General features: G+C 43.0%; 1 protein-coding gene across 4 annotated transcripts in view; it reads left to right on the forward strand.

Annotated features, from left to right (window-relative positions):
• Nucleotides 1-18704, forward strand: part of caps (capricious) — a 50951-nt gene extending 32247 nt beyond the window's left edge. For 3 of the 4 annotated variants that reach the window (NM_079332.4, NM_001043139.4, NM_001316462.1), the window contains exons 4-5: nucleotides 4242-4454; nucleotides 14624-18704. In NM_079332.4, the coding sequence (NP_524056.3) occupies nucleotides 14751-16373 (1623 nt within the window). In that variant the 5' untranslated portion in view covers nucleotides 4242-4454; nucleotides 14624-14750 and the 3' untranslated portion in view covers nucleotides 16374-18704. The remainder of the gene's footprint in view (nucleotides 1-4241; nucleotides 4455-14623) is intronic. The other variant, NM_168540.3, reaches the window with a different exon arrangement.
• The last annotated feature ends 1158 nt before the right edge of the window (nucleotides 18705-19862 follow it).

The raw sequence follows: 19862 nt of genomic DNA on the forward strand, positions 1-19862 counted from the left end.
AATAAATTTTTATAAAAAAAAAATTACTTTGCTTATCAAGGGAAACGTTCCTGCGTGTTTAAATATATAGTTGCATATTTACACAGATTCGTGTGGAGGGTTTGCATTGGCTGCCGATCCGTAATTACGCTAAACGTTATGCGCATTTATTACCCATTGATTTTGCATTTTAAATTTCGTTCGTGATTTTATTTGTGAGCTCCCAATGAAATAGATTGTTGTGTCGGAAATGTGGAGCGTAAATTTATATAGTTCAAAGTTGATTACTCGACATGATTTTGTTTAAATATGCAAATCTGGTGCTTGATAAACTTTAATATGCAGCCGGTCAAAGAGCCAAAAACTAGTTTATGGTCAACGGTTTTTTTTTTTTTCGGATGCATAATTCGCTCAAAATAGCTGACCAAATGACTTTTAGTTCGGCTCACTCATTTTGAGCTCATAACAAATGAGAGCAAAGTGGGGGTGGCTGCGATTTTGGTTCACCCTAATAGGAGGCCCAAAATAGGAGGATTTGGTCAGTCTCGAATGTTTTTTGGTTTTTTCGCAGATACTTTCGTTCGATTTTAGTATTTGTGTGCGAGCATTTCTCTCCCTGTTTGGTTTGCCGGTTGCATTGACCCAATTTGTTTATTTATTGAAATTGCTTTTATGGGTGAGCCGAGACAGAGTGTCTACATCGCTTTCGTCCCCCAATAGTATCTCTTCAATCTACAGTCATTTTCTGGCCTCTGCACACTCGACTTCAATTATTATTTATCGATTCCAACTCAATTTGTCAAATATATATACATATTTTACTCTGCTCTGCTCGGCTCTCCAGTGGGTCAGTGCTATAATTTGGCATTCGATCCAATGCATGATTCATGGAGGCTGAGATTCCATCGGATTCTATCTAAAATGTGCTCCACATCAAATGAGGTTAGTAATGTCCGAGCTTGCAAGACTTCGAGGACACTCGCGTGGAAATTAAATTATAAATTTACACAGATTTATTTTGCCAAAGTCCTCTGGGCATGATTCTGGCCGCTTGGCCAAATCTCTGACCACCCACCCACAAATCGGTATAAATGACTTTAGTGCCTGAGGGCGTTTAATGTTGGATTTTGGATAACGTGTATGGAGTGCTATTTTGTGGATCCAAAAACGTGCATCTCCCTTCGCCCAGCCCCTTGACATTGTCACCTCAGACTATTGTCTGTTGTTTGTAATTGCTTAGTCTAATTTATGCCAGCGGACGGAGCAAAGTCAATGTCGTTGACGTACTGGGCAAAATGAAAACGAAATGGAAAAGCGACCAAAACAAAAATAAACACACAAACGAACACCGGGCACCTAGACAGCGACATGGAAAAGCGTTTATCTAAGCAAAATGTTACCGAAGTCCGTAATTACAATTTATTGCAGGTAATTATGTAATTTTCGTGACGGATTTTGTTGTTTAGAGTTTCAACGAGGGGAGACAAGCTATGTGCGTGCGTACACAGCGAGAAATAATTGAGAATTTACATCTCAAAATGTATTGACTATTTGTTGAGCGAATATCCTAAAAAATAGTACTATTACATTTTAGTTAGTTGTTTAGATATACTTTTTTTTGGTTCAAAGATAAAAATTTATTGTAAACAATACATTCATTGATTACATTTTTCGAAGATGATTATTTTCTGTGTGCGAAAGTACATTAAATTCCCTCACCTCGCTCGATGCGTACCTACTTTAAATGAGTTTTCGGATCGGAAAACTTGGACGTCTGATTTTTAGGAGCCCCTTGCATGTGGCATGCAACGTTTGATTGCCGTTGACCATGGCTGGAAATCTTGGCTGGAGTTGCTCCTTGTTTTTGCTGGCTCGCAAGTGGTTTGATTTCTTGTATGCTCGGTCAGCTCGTTGTCATTTCCTGTCCGAGGTTGGAAAATGGACATACGCCATGAAGAGATGACTGATTTTCCAGCCGTTTATTCTTACCACTTTAAGATGTTTGGAGCTGAGACACGCACATCCTACTGGGATTAACAAGGATTGCGACAAGTCAATCGATTAAGCAGTGTGGGAAAGAATCTTCGATAGGAGTTGGAATAAAAGACACTGCAAAAATACTTCTTGATAGCTAAATTTAAGTAAATTGCAATATTGTAACAAGATTTCACTTTCATAAATTTCCCATAACCAATGACGCAAAGCTCTTCTTCACTCATCCTACCCCGTTTTTTATGTTTCTTCGCGCCAATTAAAAACCCAAAGCTATCTAAATCACATTAGACCCGAAGAATGAAAGAGAGAAATCCCTGTTCGAACCGCTTCCGCTGTAAATTGAAATTGAAATTTAATTTGCGAAGCGAGCTGGCAAAAAAAAAAAAGCGCCAGCTCATCAACGGCGGCATTAGTTTGCACATATTCAAATCAGTTTTTTATTTGCCGAACAAAGGCTGCTAAAGAAACGGGGAAAATCGTTAAAATAAAAACAGTTGAAGAGGTGTTGGGCAAGCGGCGGAAAGACAGGAAATACGTTTGACCAACTAAACAGGGAAAATGCCGTGGAGAAAAACTGAAAATCATTGTGTGCCCCGTCACCACCCCCTTCTGCTGCATCATTAACATATATTTGAAAACGCAAAGGAATTCCGCTCTGGCCCTCAGTCGGCGGGCTTAGTGGGTCCTCATGAAAATTTGTAAGTATGTTGGACTTGTCACTTGCACACTTCATGACCATATTTGTCACATTTGCGCCATGTTCGCGTGGCCAAGGAGCCGGCGGGGTTACCAGCCAGGGGTCCAGCACTGGGTCCGCATCCTGTAGCTCCACTGCTCGTAGCCCCCAATTCCTCAGCTCCCGTTCCATGGCTCTTCCCTCGACGGGCAAATCAGATGCGCAACTAACGAGCAACAACCACGACAACGACAACGACGACGACATGGAAATTCGTTCGCTCTGCGTTTTGCCATTCCGAGTGACCGCTGGGTAGCATGCGGCATGATGAAGCCAAGGAAATTTAGAGATCTACACAAAAAAGCAAAAAAAAAGTAACTTAAGTATTAAAGGATAAAGGTTATGGCAAGTTTAGCCAATTGAAATACGTTTTAACAGCTCTAACTCTTTATTCAAAAACCCTTGTTTAAAAATTGGCTATCCTTTCATTCGACTCATTTAATATTAACAAATGAAATGTGTGCATAATAATAGGATGTTCCACATTCGACAGCCAGTTAAGTTGAAGCATTCACAACTTGCTTTTATTGTTCTGCCGGCTGCGACTCCAACTGCTCTCGACTGCTGATGCTGATGCTTTCTGCGGTTGCCGCAGACGCCTTCTGGCCATATTTGTATGAATAAATGCGTATTTAAGCACATACTTACAACACTTGCCATGTATGGAGCCCAAAAGACAAGGGACACAGGCTGGTCCAGGAGAAAAGGATCGGGAGTCGGGAGTTGGGAGTCGGGGGAATTGGGCGGTTGGGCTCCCAGACAAGGGACAGTTTCCCAGTGGCAATAGGCGAGCCCCGGCATTTTGCATTTTCCCTTGTATGCTCCTTGCCTTTGCCCACATTTTCAGATATATACATACATATGTATATATTTTTTATGCTTCGGCCAAAGCTCACATTTGCTTTATGGTGCCTCACCTCTGTGGCTCCTTTTGCAGCATATTAAATTGCGGAAATATTTCACTTGCGAAAACAGTTGCACAGCCAAATTGCAGAGCAAACAATTTATTAATTAAGACCGAACAATTTGTTAAACGCTTTTTTTACCACCGATTGGGAACCTATTCAAATGCAAAATTGCTGTTTGAGTAATTGAATATTAAATAATTATCTAGAGTTTATCTAGTCGAATTCGGATGGGAATTAACGTAGGAACGCATGAAGGTAAAAAATCTAATTAATGCATAATTTTAAATGTAATCAAGTGTTTCGGGAAATGTATGGAAAATCAATATCATCGAACCATTAAGGCATATAAGTATAAATAAATAATTAAAATTGAAATTATAAAAGAAAATTGCTGGCAATGGGAGCAAAACAAAAAAAAAGATAGCGCAAAAAATATGGATATTATGTAAAACGTGAGTGTCCCCAGAGCGATTTTACTCGGAAAGCATTTAAATGAATATTTTAAGCAAATCATAAATTGCCGACATACAAACCTCTTTGCCATATTATTAACAATTTACGATGCCGCTGCAGCTGGATTAAATAATTTATGGTTTTTTTTTTGCACATTTCTCTCGTTGCAGGCGGCCCTTTATCAACAATATGTTTGACAACAAGTTCCGGCATTGGAATTGAATTTAATAAAATAAATTAAGCCACCAGGCAGTCGGAGTGGGTCAAAAGCACACAGTTTGAATTGTTAATGAGCGGCGGCAAAAAGTGTTAAATGCTGATGACGCTGCGCCTCTGCCGACGTCACAGTCGCTGATTCAACGGCGCTGAAAAGTCAATTAAAGGTAATCAAATCGAAACTGAAACTTGCGCAAATTACGTGCCGTTTTTGGGGTTAACCAGAACTACTTAAATCCAGCGGCAGCAGCAACATATGCACACTAATTGCAAGTTGTTAATGTTGGCAAAACACAGCGGGCAACTCAATTGAAAATCGTTGGCGACTGTGAAAACTTGGCAAAGTAATATAAATCACCCAAGGGATCAGGAGAATGACCCGGGGAGAACTCGAACTCGAACCCAAGAACTTGGGCTGAATGGTCGCCGGTTTAATGACGCAAGTAATTGCAACAGCAACCGGCAACTGGCAACTGGCAACTGGCAACTTGCAACTGGGAAGTTGCAACAAGATCTCGAAACTGCAAGGGGAGGCTACACTTAATGAAAATCAAACAAAACAAGCTGCGCAGCAACAATAACTCAAAGTCGGTCAACTGTGCAGGGGAAAAGTCTGTTGATTTTGCCCCTTCGTTTTCCGAAAAGCAATAATTGATAAACGAACATGGGCGAACAGATGTACAAGTGTTCAAATGAATGAATCAAGCTCAATGACGATGATATAGAAGACATGCGAGCCAAATCAATTGATTTATGCAGCTGCAGTTGCCTTTGAGGATAGCATTTCGTTCGCATTTAATTGAAAGCAGTAATGAAATTAATGACTCGCCGTCCGGCGAAAAGTCTGGTTTTAATTAAGTCAATGAATGACGGGTTCGCAGATCTAACTAGACAACAGTAGACACTCTGGCATGTGCAACATAATTGTCACGCAATTCTTCTTCTACGCTTGCCCAGGCCAATGCACTCACTCATTCAATTCAGAATGCGGAAGTTAATATGTATTTTTTGTACGGCAACTTGAAACGCGCCAAAAAAAATGAATACTGTGCCATGGCGACGCACGCGTTTAAAACAGCCCCTGAAACGCGCTCATCGAATTTAGCCCCAGAACGTGACTTTGTTGTGTTGACTTACAACTGATATCACTGAATATATGATAAGTAATTATGGCGTGTTTAGGTGTATCATTAAATATTGGGTGCCAAGGTTTCAGTCCTTTAATATCGACTTTTCTTTTCTAACTTTCACGTTTTTTTGTATAAGAAAGCAGAGCTCAGGAAAATACTTTTCCTCTTTCCTAGATAATTTATTCTTAAGAAATCTTAGGGGAATTCACCCCTTTGGCTTTTGTTAAAATGTTAAATGATTTAATCAAATCTGCCATTTTATTGCATTCCTCAATGCGACCAAGTATTTTTGCGCTCCGCGTCTTCCTCCACACACTTACGTATATCATTCCTCTGGTCGTCTTCAGCTTATGTATTCATAATTAAATTAATTAAATTCTTGCGCTTCAATTAAAATCTTATTAAGTTTCCGTATGCCTAGCCACCGTGCCCCTTATTTTCCGCCAACACGATGATTCCCTTTGAAACAATGGGGGAAAACTGAAAAATTGCCGAGAATGGTGGCGAATGAGAGATGAGATGAGCGGCGGACAAAGAGGAAAAAGCGGGAAATGAAAAACTTCTTACAAAGCTTACTTATTCACACATCACACAGGCAACTGCAGACTTTTCACTCGCAAATACTTTTCCTGTCTCCGACACACACAGACGCACACGTTAAGCATTATTCACCGGCCAGGAAAAAATGAGGAAAAATATCGTCCTGTTGCCCCTGTTGGTCCTTTTTTGGGTGCTCCCAGCCAGCATGGGATGCCAAAAACAAACAGGACGAAGAAAAATGCTTGCCGACCATGTGGTTCACTTGATGTTGCTGCTGCTGCTGTTGCAGTGTTGCAGAGTTGCTGCTGCTGCTGCTGCTGCCGTTGCACATATTGCTGCTGCATTCTTCGCATAAATTTCGCCATCGCACTTAACTCATGTCTCGGGGTCTCTCTTTAAATGAGTCTGGTTAGCTCTCGGCATTCGTGCACTGAGAGAAAAGCCGAGCTCGCTATAATATTTTGCCTCCTCATTGTTACAAATAATAAATTTTGCATTTAAGCCAGAAGCTCTTACCTATTAGCTCATGATGATGGCTACTTGGACAATATGACAATATATGTTATGTAGTGAAATCGTAAAAAGCACTTATCATTCCTTTCAAAAATATGTTTTGTCATTCTAAGTGGTGGTATATATAATTCTATTATATTATTTTTTTTTTGTGTAGTTTTCTACTTCTCGTTCCCGCTCGCTTTGAGCACGGAGCATAAACAATGGTGCTGCTTAAAGCAAAAAACCACGCTTCCCCTTGCCCCACGCTCCGTGCCCCTTCCATTTCAGACCTCACCTCACCATCGCTTTCAGCCACGTAAAGTTCTGCACACATGTGTCGCTGTCCCGCTGCACCCACCGAACACCGCCCACCGAGACCCACCTCCCAACGGCCTTGCCTCATGTTAAATTCACCGGGGAACGCAGACCCGGTGGAGGAAGGGGAAGGGGAAGAGCGCACGGGGCAGTAGGCAAAAAGTTGAGACTTATTTTATACTTTTTTGTACTTCATGGACGTACAATGTTGAGCGTGGAAATTTAAAAGCAAATGCAAACAATATGGAACATTTTAAATGCACAGTGGAATGAAGAGCGAATTACTAGTGGTCCAAATCTCAACTCCTATCTCGTGTTAAACAAAAAAAAAAAAAGTAACCAATTTTGCCAGCTAGCAATGTAATATTTAACTTTCACTAAAGCTAGCCGCTTTCCACTAATATATTATTTACAAATTTGAAATTACCTTGATACTCCTGCCACACTGTGTTCGTTTTTTTCGTAGGACAACAGCGGCCGAGTAAATCACCGCAACTGTGAAACTAAATTTCCAGGGCACTAAATTTACGCACAGCCAACTAAACCCGAGCGAAACTGAGAGCAGCCTGAACCCCAGTTAACCCCAAACGGAGTGGAGCTGGAGCAGTGTAAGCTGCCCGCTTAGATCCTTGTCTCGCTCTTCTTCTCCGACTGTCTCTGTCCGTTCCCCTTTGCCGTTATATATCCTTGCCGTGCAATTTTCACCATTTTGTGGTGCACTTTGCGCCCGGCCGCGATTTTGCAAAAGATTTATGGGCCACGACATGGAAGCGGAAGCTCTGCTGTCCAGGCCACTAAGTCCAGCTGCAGGTATGCACCAAACACCTCCCACCACCTACCATCCACCGCCCATTGGCGCGACCTAAGCACCACCCAACATCCTTCTGCTTCTGTTGAGTCAGCAACAAAAGGGAAGGGGGAGGCATTGTCGCGAATAGTCCTTTCCTAATGCTTGTCAGCAAATGCCGTTGTAAGGAGCTCAAGCCTTCCTTGCTCCAAGTCCTCTATACAGCGTAAAATTTTAGAAACCAAATACCCAACAATGCCGAAAATTGTTGACAATTCTGAAGATAATTATAAATATGCAATAATAAATATTTGGAAATGAATTTATATTCATAATATTAATATAATATTTTAAGATTCCTTTTCACCAAGGATATCAATAAGATTAACAATACAATAGGAGTACTAGTATTTTTCTCAAGTGCATTCATTTTCGGCCATATCCAGTTGGCTCGTTTTCATTTAGCGCCCTTTACCTTTTCACTATTTAATGCTTAATTTAAATACAAATCCGATCTTTTTGCTGACTTTTGTCGATAAGCGACAGCAGAAATGATGGCGAAAGTTGGCCAACTTTATCCCATCTAGTGGAGAAAAAAAAACAAAAGCGACAGCAGAAAAAATCATTTTGCCTTGGCAATGGCAATTTAATTTGCTTTGGCTTAGAAGCTCGGCAAACTTTTCGGCACTTGAAATGAGAGTTCGGCCAAAAGGATCTGGGTTCTAGAGTTACGAGGCTCCTAAATGGTCCCAAGTCCTGTGCACACAACATCATAATGAAAATGAGGGTGGTGGCGATGGCAGTGGATTGAGATCCATTAAATTACCTCTGCTACTAATATAATCTATAGGAGTTTTCTACGATAAACTGCTCGTCATTAAAGTAGTTAACATTTCTTACATTTTTAAGCCATTACATTGTAAAAATGCATCTGCCAACTGGCTGCTCATTCTTGAACTCACTGATATCGAACCAATTTCATTTGCTCTGTCTCTAGTCTGCACAAGGTGCTCCTTTAACCCACCATTTTCTGGCAACCTCATTGAACCACCTCCTCCTTCCTTCCAACTCCACTCCATACACAGAATTTATGTCTCAACTTGCCTAAGCCATGTTTGTAGTAAAACCTCCACTATCGCGCCTTAATTTTAAAGCCCTCGACGCTAAATGGTCTGCCGGAACCTAGAAACCGAGTCCAAAGCCCCCCTTTTTTTGTGGGTCTTCCCGCCATCTGCATTCGCTGGCAAAGTTTATGTTCGACATGCTGTAATGGCGCCATATGCGCGTTTATCAAAAAACAAAAAAAAAGGCACACCCCACTTTGCTCTAGATTCCTGAATAAGTCTGGGATATATGGGTTAGTTTTCCGCTTGCCGTATAAATTTGTTTAAGGCATATAGCAAGGATCAATAGCTCGGGATTTATTGTCTGCCACATATAACTTTGTCTTGGCTTTAAACTCCCAGACACGGAAGTGCTAAAAGGGCGGGCACTGCTGGATGGCAAGGTCGATGGGCGAAACTTTTTTACCTACTTTCGGCTGTCGCCGCTCTATGGGCAGAAAGCCAATGGAGAAAAGCCACCACGGCAACGAGATGGCTAGAAAATTATGGCTAAAATGGCGACGTCGTCTGGGGCCGAGGAGAAAACCTCCACGACGACGTCGTCTTGCGGTCGTTTATATGTAAAATATTTGGTTTACTTTATGACTGCTTTGGGTATTACTCTTTACTTTCTTGCAGTGCCAATTCTCGCTCGTTCTCTTCGTCTTTTGGCCAACTTTTTGGCCAGGCTGTAAAAACAAACAGAGATGCGGGCAACGGCGTTGGAGGTGCTAGGAATTATGCCATAAAAGCATCGTCGCAGTTCCAACTTTGCCAAATTCTTGGCTTGTCGTCGACATCATCCTCTTTGTCATCCGCCGGTTTTTCCCAATCCCCGCGGTCTTCGATGCCGTCGCCGTCGCCTAGTCTCAATGTTCAAGGGGGCCATAAAATACTTTTTGAATCCGAAGCGCCGCATTGCTCCTGTTGTTTGGGCGGATAATATGGTGGGCAGAGGAGATTACCGGCTAGGGACATCTTTTCACCATCTCTGAGCCAGTACAGAACCAACAAATGAGCCAACTCACTGGGGCGCCTCTTTAACCGCTCATTTTGGGGGTGTTGAACCTGCAATGGATTACATCCGGAGAATGCCAAGTGGGGGATTCCCCTGGATGTGTGGGAGTGACCATCAGGCAGTTTTGGAAATTTAGAAAGTAGAGTACAACTTTTGCATAATAATCTAGAGGAAATTTCAACAATGCATTAAAAGCATATCATGTTGTGGACCTACTGCTTATTTATTAAACAATATTTCGTTAGGTAATCGATAGCATATTCATCTTTCCTGGGGGAAATATGTTTGAAAAGTGAGCTTAATTAAAACACTCATATCCTAAACATGTTTATTTTGTACTTGTGGTATATATCATAGGGAAATATAGAACATAGAGCCTTAGATTAATCTAATCTTTTCTTGTACTTAACTCAAGTTTTAACACAAGTACTCGAATTGAGGTCACCTCACCTCTCCCATGTGTATATTACCCACAACAAGTTCTTTTTCATCACTTGAAAGTGGCACCGCACACATGTATCCATTAAACCTGACTCCCCCTAAAATTAGCTTCTCCGAACTGATTATAGTGTGCCCCTTTTCCCAATCACATCTACTCCATATCCGTGTTGCTTTTGCGGTTCATAAACACAAATCAGCTGCAGAAATGGAGAAGCAGAAAGCGTTCAGTTCGTGCACCAAATTCCGAATCGAAATCCAAGCCCAAGCTCGATTCCAATTGCTGATTGGAGGAGTGGGCGGTTGGTTGAGTGGGGCAGTGAATGGGGAGCGGAATGGAGAATAGGAATGGGAATGGGACTGAAACTTGTGCCCGATTACCATTACTGAAAATTGAAGTAACATGTGTGACGATGCGCAATTGGCAAGCGCCCCCTGGCGGCCACTCTCTGTAAGCTGTTACGCCCCACCCGCCCACTCAGATACAGAAACCACCCATCTATTGTTTCGTTTTCTATTTCACAGACGAGTGGCTGTTGCCGCGGCGACTTTCACTGGCACACAGCCTTCAGCTTTGGCCTCCACTGGGGAACTAGGTGGCTGGGTGGTTGAGTGGGTGGTGGATGCTGGTTACAACGGCGCTGCCCCAAATACCGCTTCCAATTTGGAGCTGGCTGTGCGTGAGCCGTGCCATGTCTTTGTTTTGTCTCCCTGCGATGGCAAATATTTGGTCTGCCCGCGCTGGCAGGAAAAAGTATCTTGCAGATGCACACAAAAAGTATCTCGCCGAAGTCGAAGAAGTCGTAGCTGCTAAAACTGAAACTGTAAACTGTGCAAATAGTGCAAATCGGGTGAAGGCAACTCGGTACATGTCTCGAGCGGAAACTGTGCCAAAAGACGTATGGCACAAAGCAGGATAAATTTGCCAAGTTTATCATAGCAAACGGATGTGGGCGTTGCGGGGCGATTCAGGACTCTCGTGTGGGGTGGCTGGACGTGAAGGGTGATGGCGGAGAGAGGGTGCTGTTGGCAAAACATGAGCCAAGGCATTGAGCATAAAATATTGTCGGCGATATTTTAACGCGCGCTCAAGCGAAATTGTCATATAAATAACGCCCAGGGAAGGGGTTTTCTTTTTTGTTGGCCCTGGGGTTTCTGGTTTAAGGTTTTAGGATATTGGCTGGCGTTACTTTGAAATATTAAACATTTGGCAAACAGGCAAAGTTGAAGTTTATTGCCGACGTTGATGGCTCGAGTTGAGCAAGTTTTTTGTGTAAAGGGGGGTTGCCGGTGGAAAATGGGAGGAACAAGGAAATTGGGCCAGGCCAGCTGAAACCTGGAAACCATTATGGACCCGTCGATTCCGCCGATGCTATTTTTAAGCACCGTCAAACTTTTTTCGCCCGCCACAGATAAAAAGGGGAAAACTGAGTTCGCCACGGGCACAACTGTACTTGCCAACTCTTTTCCATTCCCCCCCTTTTTTTTTGTCTACCATTAAATCAGAAACATGCATTTATTTAGCAATTTCCACCAACTGCAACAGAAAAGTTGTGGCAAATGATTCTTTTTTGTGCTGGCAAATTTTCAAAAAGCAAAAAAAAAACAATCTCTAGACTAAACAAAAAGCAACAGCAGAAAGTGTTAAAAGGGGGTGGTCATGCGGTAGGCGGTGGGCGGTGGACGGTGGGCGGGGCAGTGAAGCGGAAGTCATAGCGCTGGGCCAAAGCAAAAGCAAAACCAAAATCCGGGGACCAAAAACCGACAAAAGACGGACCAGAAAACGGCACCAGACAGATACAATAAAAAGAGGTTTGTCCACCCGCAATCCCCCTCACCACTTTTTGGGCCATGGCCGCAAGGCTGTTGGACTCGCAGGCACTCAAAGAAAATCAATGCCATATTCAGGAGCTATATATAGATTTCTTAAAGGTCATATAAATTCCTGAAATTAAATTGCCTAATCTGATATAATTATCTGATAATTTGGATTTTTATTAGTAATTACTATATATATGAACGAAAATAAGAAGTTTCATTTACGTCTGTAACATACTATACGTATATATAACTTTAAATAAACCAAATAAATTCTAATATAATGTTTAATTAGTGATGCCACGTTCTCATTTTTGTTCACTGTACAAAGTTCCAACGGCAAACATTCTGCAACAATGGTCGAAAAGATATAGTCATGGGTGGGGAAAAGTGACCGAGAGGGGTCAAAAAGTGCAAGTCGGACACGAACGGAACTAATAAATGAGTTCAGCAACAGCAGCAAACCAAATAAAAATGTCCTGAAAAGGCAACAAAAGCAACCGAATAAAATCTCAGCGCCAGACCATAAAATATTAAGGGCATACTTTCAATGGATGGGAGGATTGAAAGGTTGCCAGGGGAAAAGGGAAACTTTGGGTGACAATTTAAATAGCTGCATCCATGGGGTAGTTCGACCAGTGCTTTTTAGATTAGAAAAGCGTTCTGAAAGTCTGTAAGGAGCTCTGTTAAGGAATTTAATTAAACAACATCTAAAGGACTAGAGCTATAGTATTTTATTTCAAACCCTTTTTAATCTACCGCAATCTGTGCATTAACTAAATCGTTAGTTAGCACATTGTTAAATTGTAATGGCAGGACTTAGAGATAAACTCTGCAACCATATAAAGTATTCTAAAGTATTCTAACACACAAGGAGCGTTCTCAGAGATTCTCACTCCATATATGCCACCTTAACTCGTAACCTTTGGTGAGGAATAGCATCCTGACCCTACAGATAACTTCTCGACAGGTCGTGGCTTGGAGCTCATTGAAAACCAGGCCTGCGGTATCGCGTCGGCCATTTAACAGGATTTTAGCAATTTAAATAGGATTTTTTCCCATACCAATCATCAGCCATATGCATTTCAAGCATCTGGGCTGGCACATACAAAGGAAAAACTTCACAGTTGTTTTTATTCGCCCGAAAATGTTGTCGGTTGTTTGTTCTTCGAGGCGGAGATCCCTGCCTCAACAAGTTGCTTTATGGCATATGCATGATAATGATGAGGAGTCGGAACTGGGACTGGGATAAGGCCAGGAAGGACCCTCCACGAGTGCCATTTTTTGTGGCCTTCGTTCGTATGATGGCTGCTCCCGGGTGTTTATGTGATATTTACATAATAAAAAGCGAGAGTTCCAGGGGATGGAAGTTATATCCTTTTGGTCGAAGAGGAGAGGACCAAGACCGCTCACCGCCGCTCTGAAGTTTTGACCCACATCTATGATTATTTTCATAGCGCCTTTGGGGCCCAGCCACGCCCACACTGCGTAAAGTTGAAAAATATGAAAAAGGGGGACGATACATCCTTTGTCTTTTTTAGCCTCCTCCCATCCTCTGACAAAAAAAAACAACAAAGGAAAGAAGAATTTCGCCTTTGTTTTATTTATTTTATGGCCCGTTTGGGGAGCCCAGTGCCGATATCCTTTTTCGGGGCCCCATCCTTGAACTTCTCGCAGTTGCCGCGCTAAATTAAGTTTTGTTTTGCCAGTTGTCCCCAGATCCCAGATCCCAGCTCCTCCACCTCCGTCCAATGTAGCCCATCAGCCCCGGAGCTGATAAATGTCCCCAAAGCAAACAAAGTGCAAGTTGTTTTTTAAGTTTGGCCCCAACTATGCGGCATATCTTTGGCCTGCTCGGAGATCCATTGGGAAGTGGTAGCTTTAAGGCAACAGGGCTTAAATGGGGGTTGAGGTTTGGGGCCGGGGTCTGACTTTGGGGACCTGCCAGTTGACACAAAGGGTTGCTGGCGTTGGCCCTTTGTCTGACATGTGTGCCGACTTGGCCGGGTTAGAAAACAGACTTTGGCAATGTTACATGGTTTGGGCCTTCAAACGACTAAAATATTATTAAAGCAATTTTAAATAAACTAAGACAACACTTTACTCTTTTTTTTACGTTTAAAATATGCATTGGTTTATATTTAGCAATACTAACCAGATCACTCTGTAGTAGCTCATGGAGTTTGTACTTCAGATTTAATGAAGAATTCCTGAGGAAATCGTGCGGTTCCGTGCAATCTGCTTCCATCCATTCAATCGATAACCCAACCCCAGAGTTCCGATCCAATTCAAGCTAAACTGCCTGGCAACCATTAGGTCTGCAGCAGACTGGCAGGCAACTGTTAAAGTGAAACTCGAAACAACTTCCATTTGCTTTTAGCCAGTCGCTAATTCCGTTCCTAATGTCCAGGCCGTGGCCATTTAAATTGTCTTCATTTGTTTACTGCCCGACAGTCAAATGGGGGTACACTTCGGGGCGAGTGTGGGGGGTGTATGGAGGGCTGGAGCTGAAAGTAATCCACAAAACTACCGATTAACTCCCGACGGGGGCAATGCGATTGCTTTGCAGCTCTGCAGCTGCCAAATCCAATGGAAATCCAAAAGCCAAGCAATTTTGAACTCTAATGGAAAATCAATTTAAAGCGAAGCCCGGCTAACCCCGCACCTTTTTGTTTCCTTCATCTATTTGCAGGCGAATGCCGGAGTCTGGACTGGAAAGCCATTGGCGAACTTGGCCAGAACGTAGTTAACGTAGAAAAGGAGAGCGGCACAAACGAAGCGACGACGAGTGCAAAGAGCCAAAAGACAGTGAGCGTGTAATGAGCAGACGACGGGCAATTACCATGTCGTTGGCTCCCCATCTTGGCCAGGCTTTTAGCCTCTGCCTGTGCCTGTGCCTGTGCCTGGTTTTGGCCACATTGCCAGTGGCCCTGGGATTGGCCAACTGCCCGAATGGCTGCGAGTGCGACGACGACACCCTGATGGTCAATTGCGGCGAGGGCACGCTGGACGTCCTGCCCATCGCCCTGAATCCCGCCATCCAGCGACTGGTGATCAAGAACAACAAACTGAAGACCATCGACTCATCCATGCAGTTCTATGCGCAGCTCACTTTCCTTGATCTGTCATTCAATGACATGCTCACCATACCGGAACGATCGTTTGCGTATCACGCCAAATTGCAGGAGCTGCATCTGGACCACAATAAGATTGGCCAGGTGTCGAACAAGACCTTCCTCGGACTGTCGACCATCAGTGTTTTAAATCTGAGAGGCAACTTGATTGCCGAACTAGAGTACCGCACTTTTTCGCCTATGGTCAAGCTCGCTGAGCTTAATCTCGGCCAGAATCGCATCAGCCACATCGATCCACATGCCCTGGATGGCTTGGACAACCTGAGGGTGCTCTATCTGGATGATAATACACTGACCACAGTGCCGGGAGAACTAACCTTCCAGGCACTCCACTCCCTGGCAGAGCTATACTTGGGCACCAATTCCTTTATGACAATTCCCGGAGGAGCTTTCCAGGATCTCAAAGGATTAACCAGATTGGATCTGCGCGGAGCTGGCTTGCACAACATCTCGGGAGATGCTCTCAAGGGTCTGGTGTCCCTTCGCTTTTTGGATCTGTCAGATAATCGCCTCCCTGCGATACCCACAGCAGCTTTTCAGCGATTGGGACGCCTGGAACAGCTAAACATTGGCCAGAATGACTTTGAGGTGATCTCCTCGGGCGCCTTTTCGGGTCTTCGGGAGCTGAGGCACTTGGAACTGACAGGTGCCCAGCGACTGAGACGCGTGGAAAGCGGTGCCTTCAGTGGAAACACAAACCTGGAGCACCTTAACCTCTCCAGTAACAAGCAGTTGAACGAATTATCCTCCATCGCCTTGGGTGGCTTGCCCCATCTGAGCACAGTGGTGCTGAAGGCCAATCAATTGAGCAGCCTGGATGAAGGTTTAGTGCCCTGGGCTGATCTACAAACCCTTGATCTCTCGGAGAATCCATTTGAATGTGACTGCAGACTACTATGGCTGCGCCATTTGCTGGTCAGCAGGAATGCCAGTGGACAGTATGCGCCCGTCATCTGTGCCTATCCAACGGCTCTGAGGGACTTGCCACTGGCCCATTTGGCAGAACCACTTTTAGGCTGTGCCCATGGAGCCGCCAGTAAGCAGGCGATCATCGGGATCCTGGTGGTGGCCTGTGCCGCTCTAATAACCACTTTGGCCCTGGTTCTCTACACCTGCCGTCATAGGATTCGGGAGATGCTAAAAGGACATTCGGCGTTAGGGCGTAAGGAGCGCGAATACCAAAAGACCTTCTCCGATGAAGAGTACATGTCGCGACCACCTCCTGGTGGCGGTGGAGTTCATCCTGCCGCTGGGGGCTATCCCTACATCGCTGGCAACAGCCGGATGATACCGGTCACCGAGCTTTAGCTAGAAGCACCACCCCCGCCTCAGCTGCGGGGTCGGGGTGGTGGTGGTGGCGCCAGCACCGCCAGCGGCGCCGTACAGCAGCTCCAGGTGCCCAGTGCAGTGGACCAGGCCTCCAACTCCTTCGCCCAGCTCAGCCACATTCACTACATGACTAACAATGGCCAGCAGCAACAGGCGCAGCAACAACAATCGACCTCGAAGATGCACCACTCGCAGCAGGATATGCGTTTGCTGGCCTGCAACGGTGGGAAGCCACTGAATGCTACCTCGCTGCCGCGCCACCGACCACCGGTGGTGCAGGAGAGCACCTTGTCACACTATAGCCAGCCGCTTGCCAACGGGATTCGTCTCACCCAGGACCACTTTAACCACAACCAGAACCAGAGCCACAATCAGCACTACGGAGGAGTCTATGCCAAGCCGTGTGATGCGATGTCTGAACCGGGATATATTCACAACAATTCGCATTACTCGCTGCCATTGGATCATGATTTGCCACCCAGTCCAACGCCCACACCACCACCCCCAGCCCTGCCGCTGAGGAATGGAGTGGGCATGGCCCTGATCCATGGCAACACCACTGGGCGCAGATCCTTCAACAACAATAACAATGTGTCTACACTGTCCAACAACAATCATCATGGCATTGGTGGCGGAGTGGGCGTGGCAGTTGGCGGCACTGTGGGCAACAACAACGGGAGTCTGAGGCGGTATCACTGATATCCGGCCAAGACGTGCGGCACTTTGGGCCGCACCATCATCAAAACCAGGCCGGATCCGGATATCGAGCTGCATTACTTCTACAAGGGTTAAAGAGGAAACTTGAAAAGCAAGGGAATCGATCTAATTTAATCGGGTTTGCTGCGTTTCTCACTTTTGGAGAGAATTTTGGGAAATACAGTACACAAAGGGCCTATATTCACTTTCATTTATTTTCTTTAAAAGTGAAAATCGCAGTAAATCTGTATATTCATACTCTAGTTGTATATTCCTATGTTACGTGTATTCGAGCGAAAGCATTTTGTATAAATTAGTATTTAGTTCGAAAGGTTGTCTACCAGGAAAAGCGCAGGAAAATCGCAGGTGTATATAAGAAAATCTTGCGCACAATTTGGCGGACGGTGTGGATTGGGCAAAAAAAAAACTATTTCACATTGACCATCCTGCTGATCGGCCATTTAATTTGCATACAGTGATCTTAATATTTAGGTTATGCTTAAAAGCAGTTCAATTATTGTAAATAATTAAAAGCTTTTTTATAAATACATAAAAAGAAAATAAATTCAATTTCTAAACAAAACAAAAATATAAGCAAGCAATTAATTTACTTTATAATATAACAAATAAGCTACGCGCTTAAGCACCAGTCATTAAAACTATGTATGTATTTAGCATAAAGCTATCACAAAATATTCCAAAAAACAATGAAAGAGCCTAAAAATAAAAAGAAAATAAATATGCCGAAACTAAAAAAAATACAACAGATTTTTATAGTTAATAGACTCAGTAAAGAATAAACTACTCATCGGAATAATAAACAAAGAAGATGTTTACACAATGTAAAATGAAAATAGCATAACTATTGAAAACTCAGAAATATTCATGTAGATTCCACGCCGCATTCACAAATATGAATAAGCAATTATGCAACATACAAAAATACAAAGTAAATCTATATATACGAATTATGCGTGTAAATAAAAAGTAACTGTGCTCGAAAAAAAACATACATTTTACATTGTTTTAATTTCGAATTTATCATTTTTTCCAGCATTTGCTCATGTTTTTTTGTTTCAGCATTTGATTTCATTTACTCTTTTGACTGCAACAAGTCGTTCACAATTTTGATCAATTGTACATATTTAACAACTTAATGGAACAAATTGCAAAACCAATACAAGGGAGTTAAAAGTAACCTATAAATAAAAAAAAGCTAAGATTACCATATACAATTGAAAACTTATTCAAACGCAAATTTCATATTCATATTTCATAACGAAGCAGATCTTTCATCTAGTTATACGACAACGCAACTATAAATATATTAAATCAATTTGAACTAAAATTTAAGCAAATTACAAGGGACAAGCATAGTTAAACAAGCGAAAACACAAAATGGTAAATGAATATAAGCCAGATATACGGTGTAGCCGAATGCAAAAAATATCTGTGGATCAGCGTCTAATCGTATCACTAAAACAAGAAGTCAAAAACACGTCATGCAAGGAATTCTCTTAATGTAATGGATAATCGCAAACGCGAAGAAAATTGAAAATTCAACAGTGTTCAAGAACTAGAGGATAAAATCAAATAAAGAACAAATTTAACAATAAACGAGCTGTTGTTTTAAATTATTGTGGTTTTTGTTTAAAAATGTTTAATTTACCTGGGCTTTTCACAATTTTTTTGCAAGCATTCCGCATTTCATTGACAATTTTATCCAACCGGACATAGGAGGTAGCGTGGTTTAAGGCACCAGTCTCCTCGGAGGCGTGGGTTCGAATCCCACCGCTGCCAAGCGGAAGTATCTTTTTATTTCCAAATTTAAATTTCTCCGAAATTTGCAAGTTGTTCAGCAATCTGCTAACGATTCCGGACGCAAGCACTTTGGGGAAAGTAGCGCAGGCCTGGCAATTGTTTGTCGGTGTCGAATGCAAATACCTAAAAACACTTTTCCATGGCAGTTTAGTTAATGCCGCAGCGACAGAGTTGAAGCTGCAGTGGGAGCGCATGGCGCTCATCTGCATAATTTAATTACATTTAACAATAACAAAAACACGCGCTCACGCACACATGCCCCAACGTGCAGCGTTTTGCGCTAATAAGGGACAGACCCTTTTCGACGCCCTTTGCAACCCCTTTTGCTGCTGCTGCAACACGAGCTGTCAAGCGATGAGACACTATGCTAAAATCTCGAACGAACTGGTGGAGCAGAGTACGTGTCACGACCCAGATCACTCACTGCGAATTTGTAAGTTATATTTGCAACACTTTATGTCATTATTTTCATTTTGATATAAAATGTATTTATGTGGGATGAAACTATCAAAAACAATTAAATTTTCAAATAATAGCTGTAAGCTAATTATCAAAAGTTCTTTTTAGAACTGCTATTAGGGTGAATTAATTAATATTCCAAATTATAATATCCCTAACTGATCTTGGTTTCCTGTTCTTCAAATTTTCCCAATAAAAAAAGTCCTGAGGGCTTCACTCACGGTACCATCGCTGAAGGTTCCAGTGGGAGATGCAGAGTTTGCCCCGGCATAAACAGTTGCGCATTTGCATGCCCCTCCTGCCACAGGATGCTTCCAGCTGGTGTTGCTGATGTTGTTGCTGCCTGTGCATATGCGACATTAGTGCACGCAAACAACGTACACACAATTAGAAGAATTAACAGTAGTTAAGGCAACAACAACACGCTCAACTTGTTGGCAAGATGTGCATCGGTGAGCAAGGACGACAGGGGGAAAAGTGGGCGTTCGAAGG

Source organism: Drosophila melanogaster, chromosome 3L (assembly GCF_000001215.4).
Source record: "Drosophila melanogaster chromosome 3L".
In the NCBI taxonomy this organism is placed as follows: domain Eukaryota; kingdom Metazoa; phylum Arthropoda; class Insecta; order Diptera; family Drosophilidae; genus Drosophila; species Drosophila melanogaster.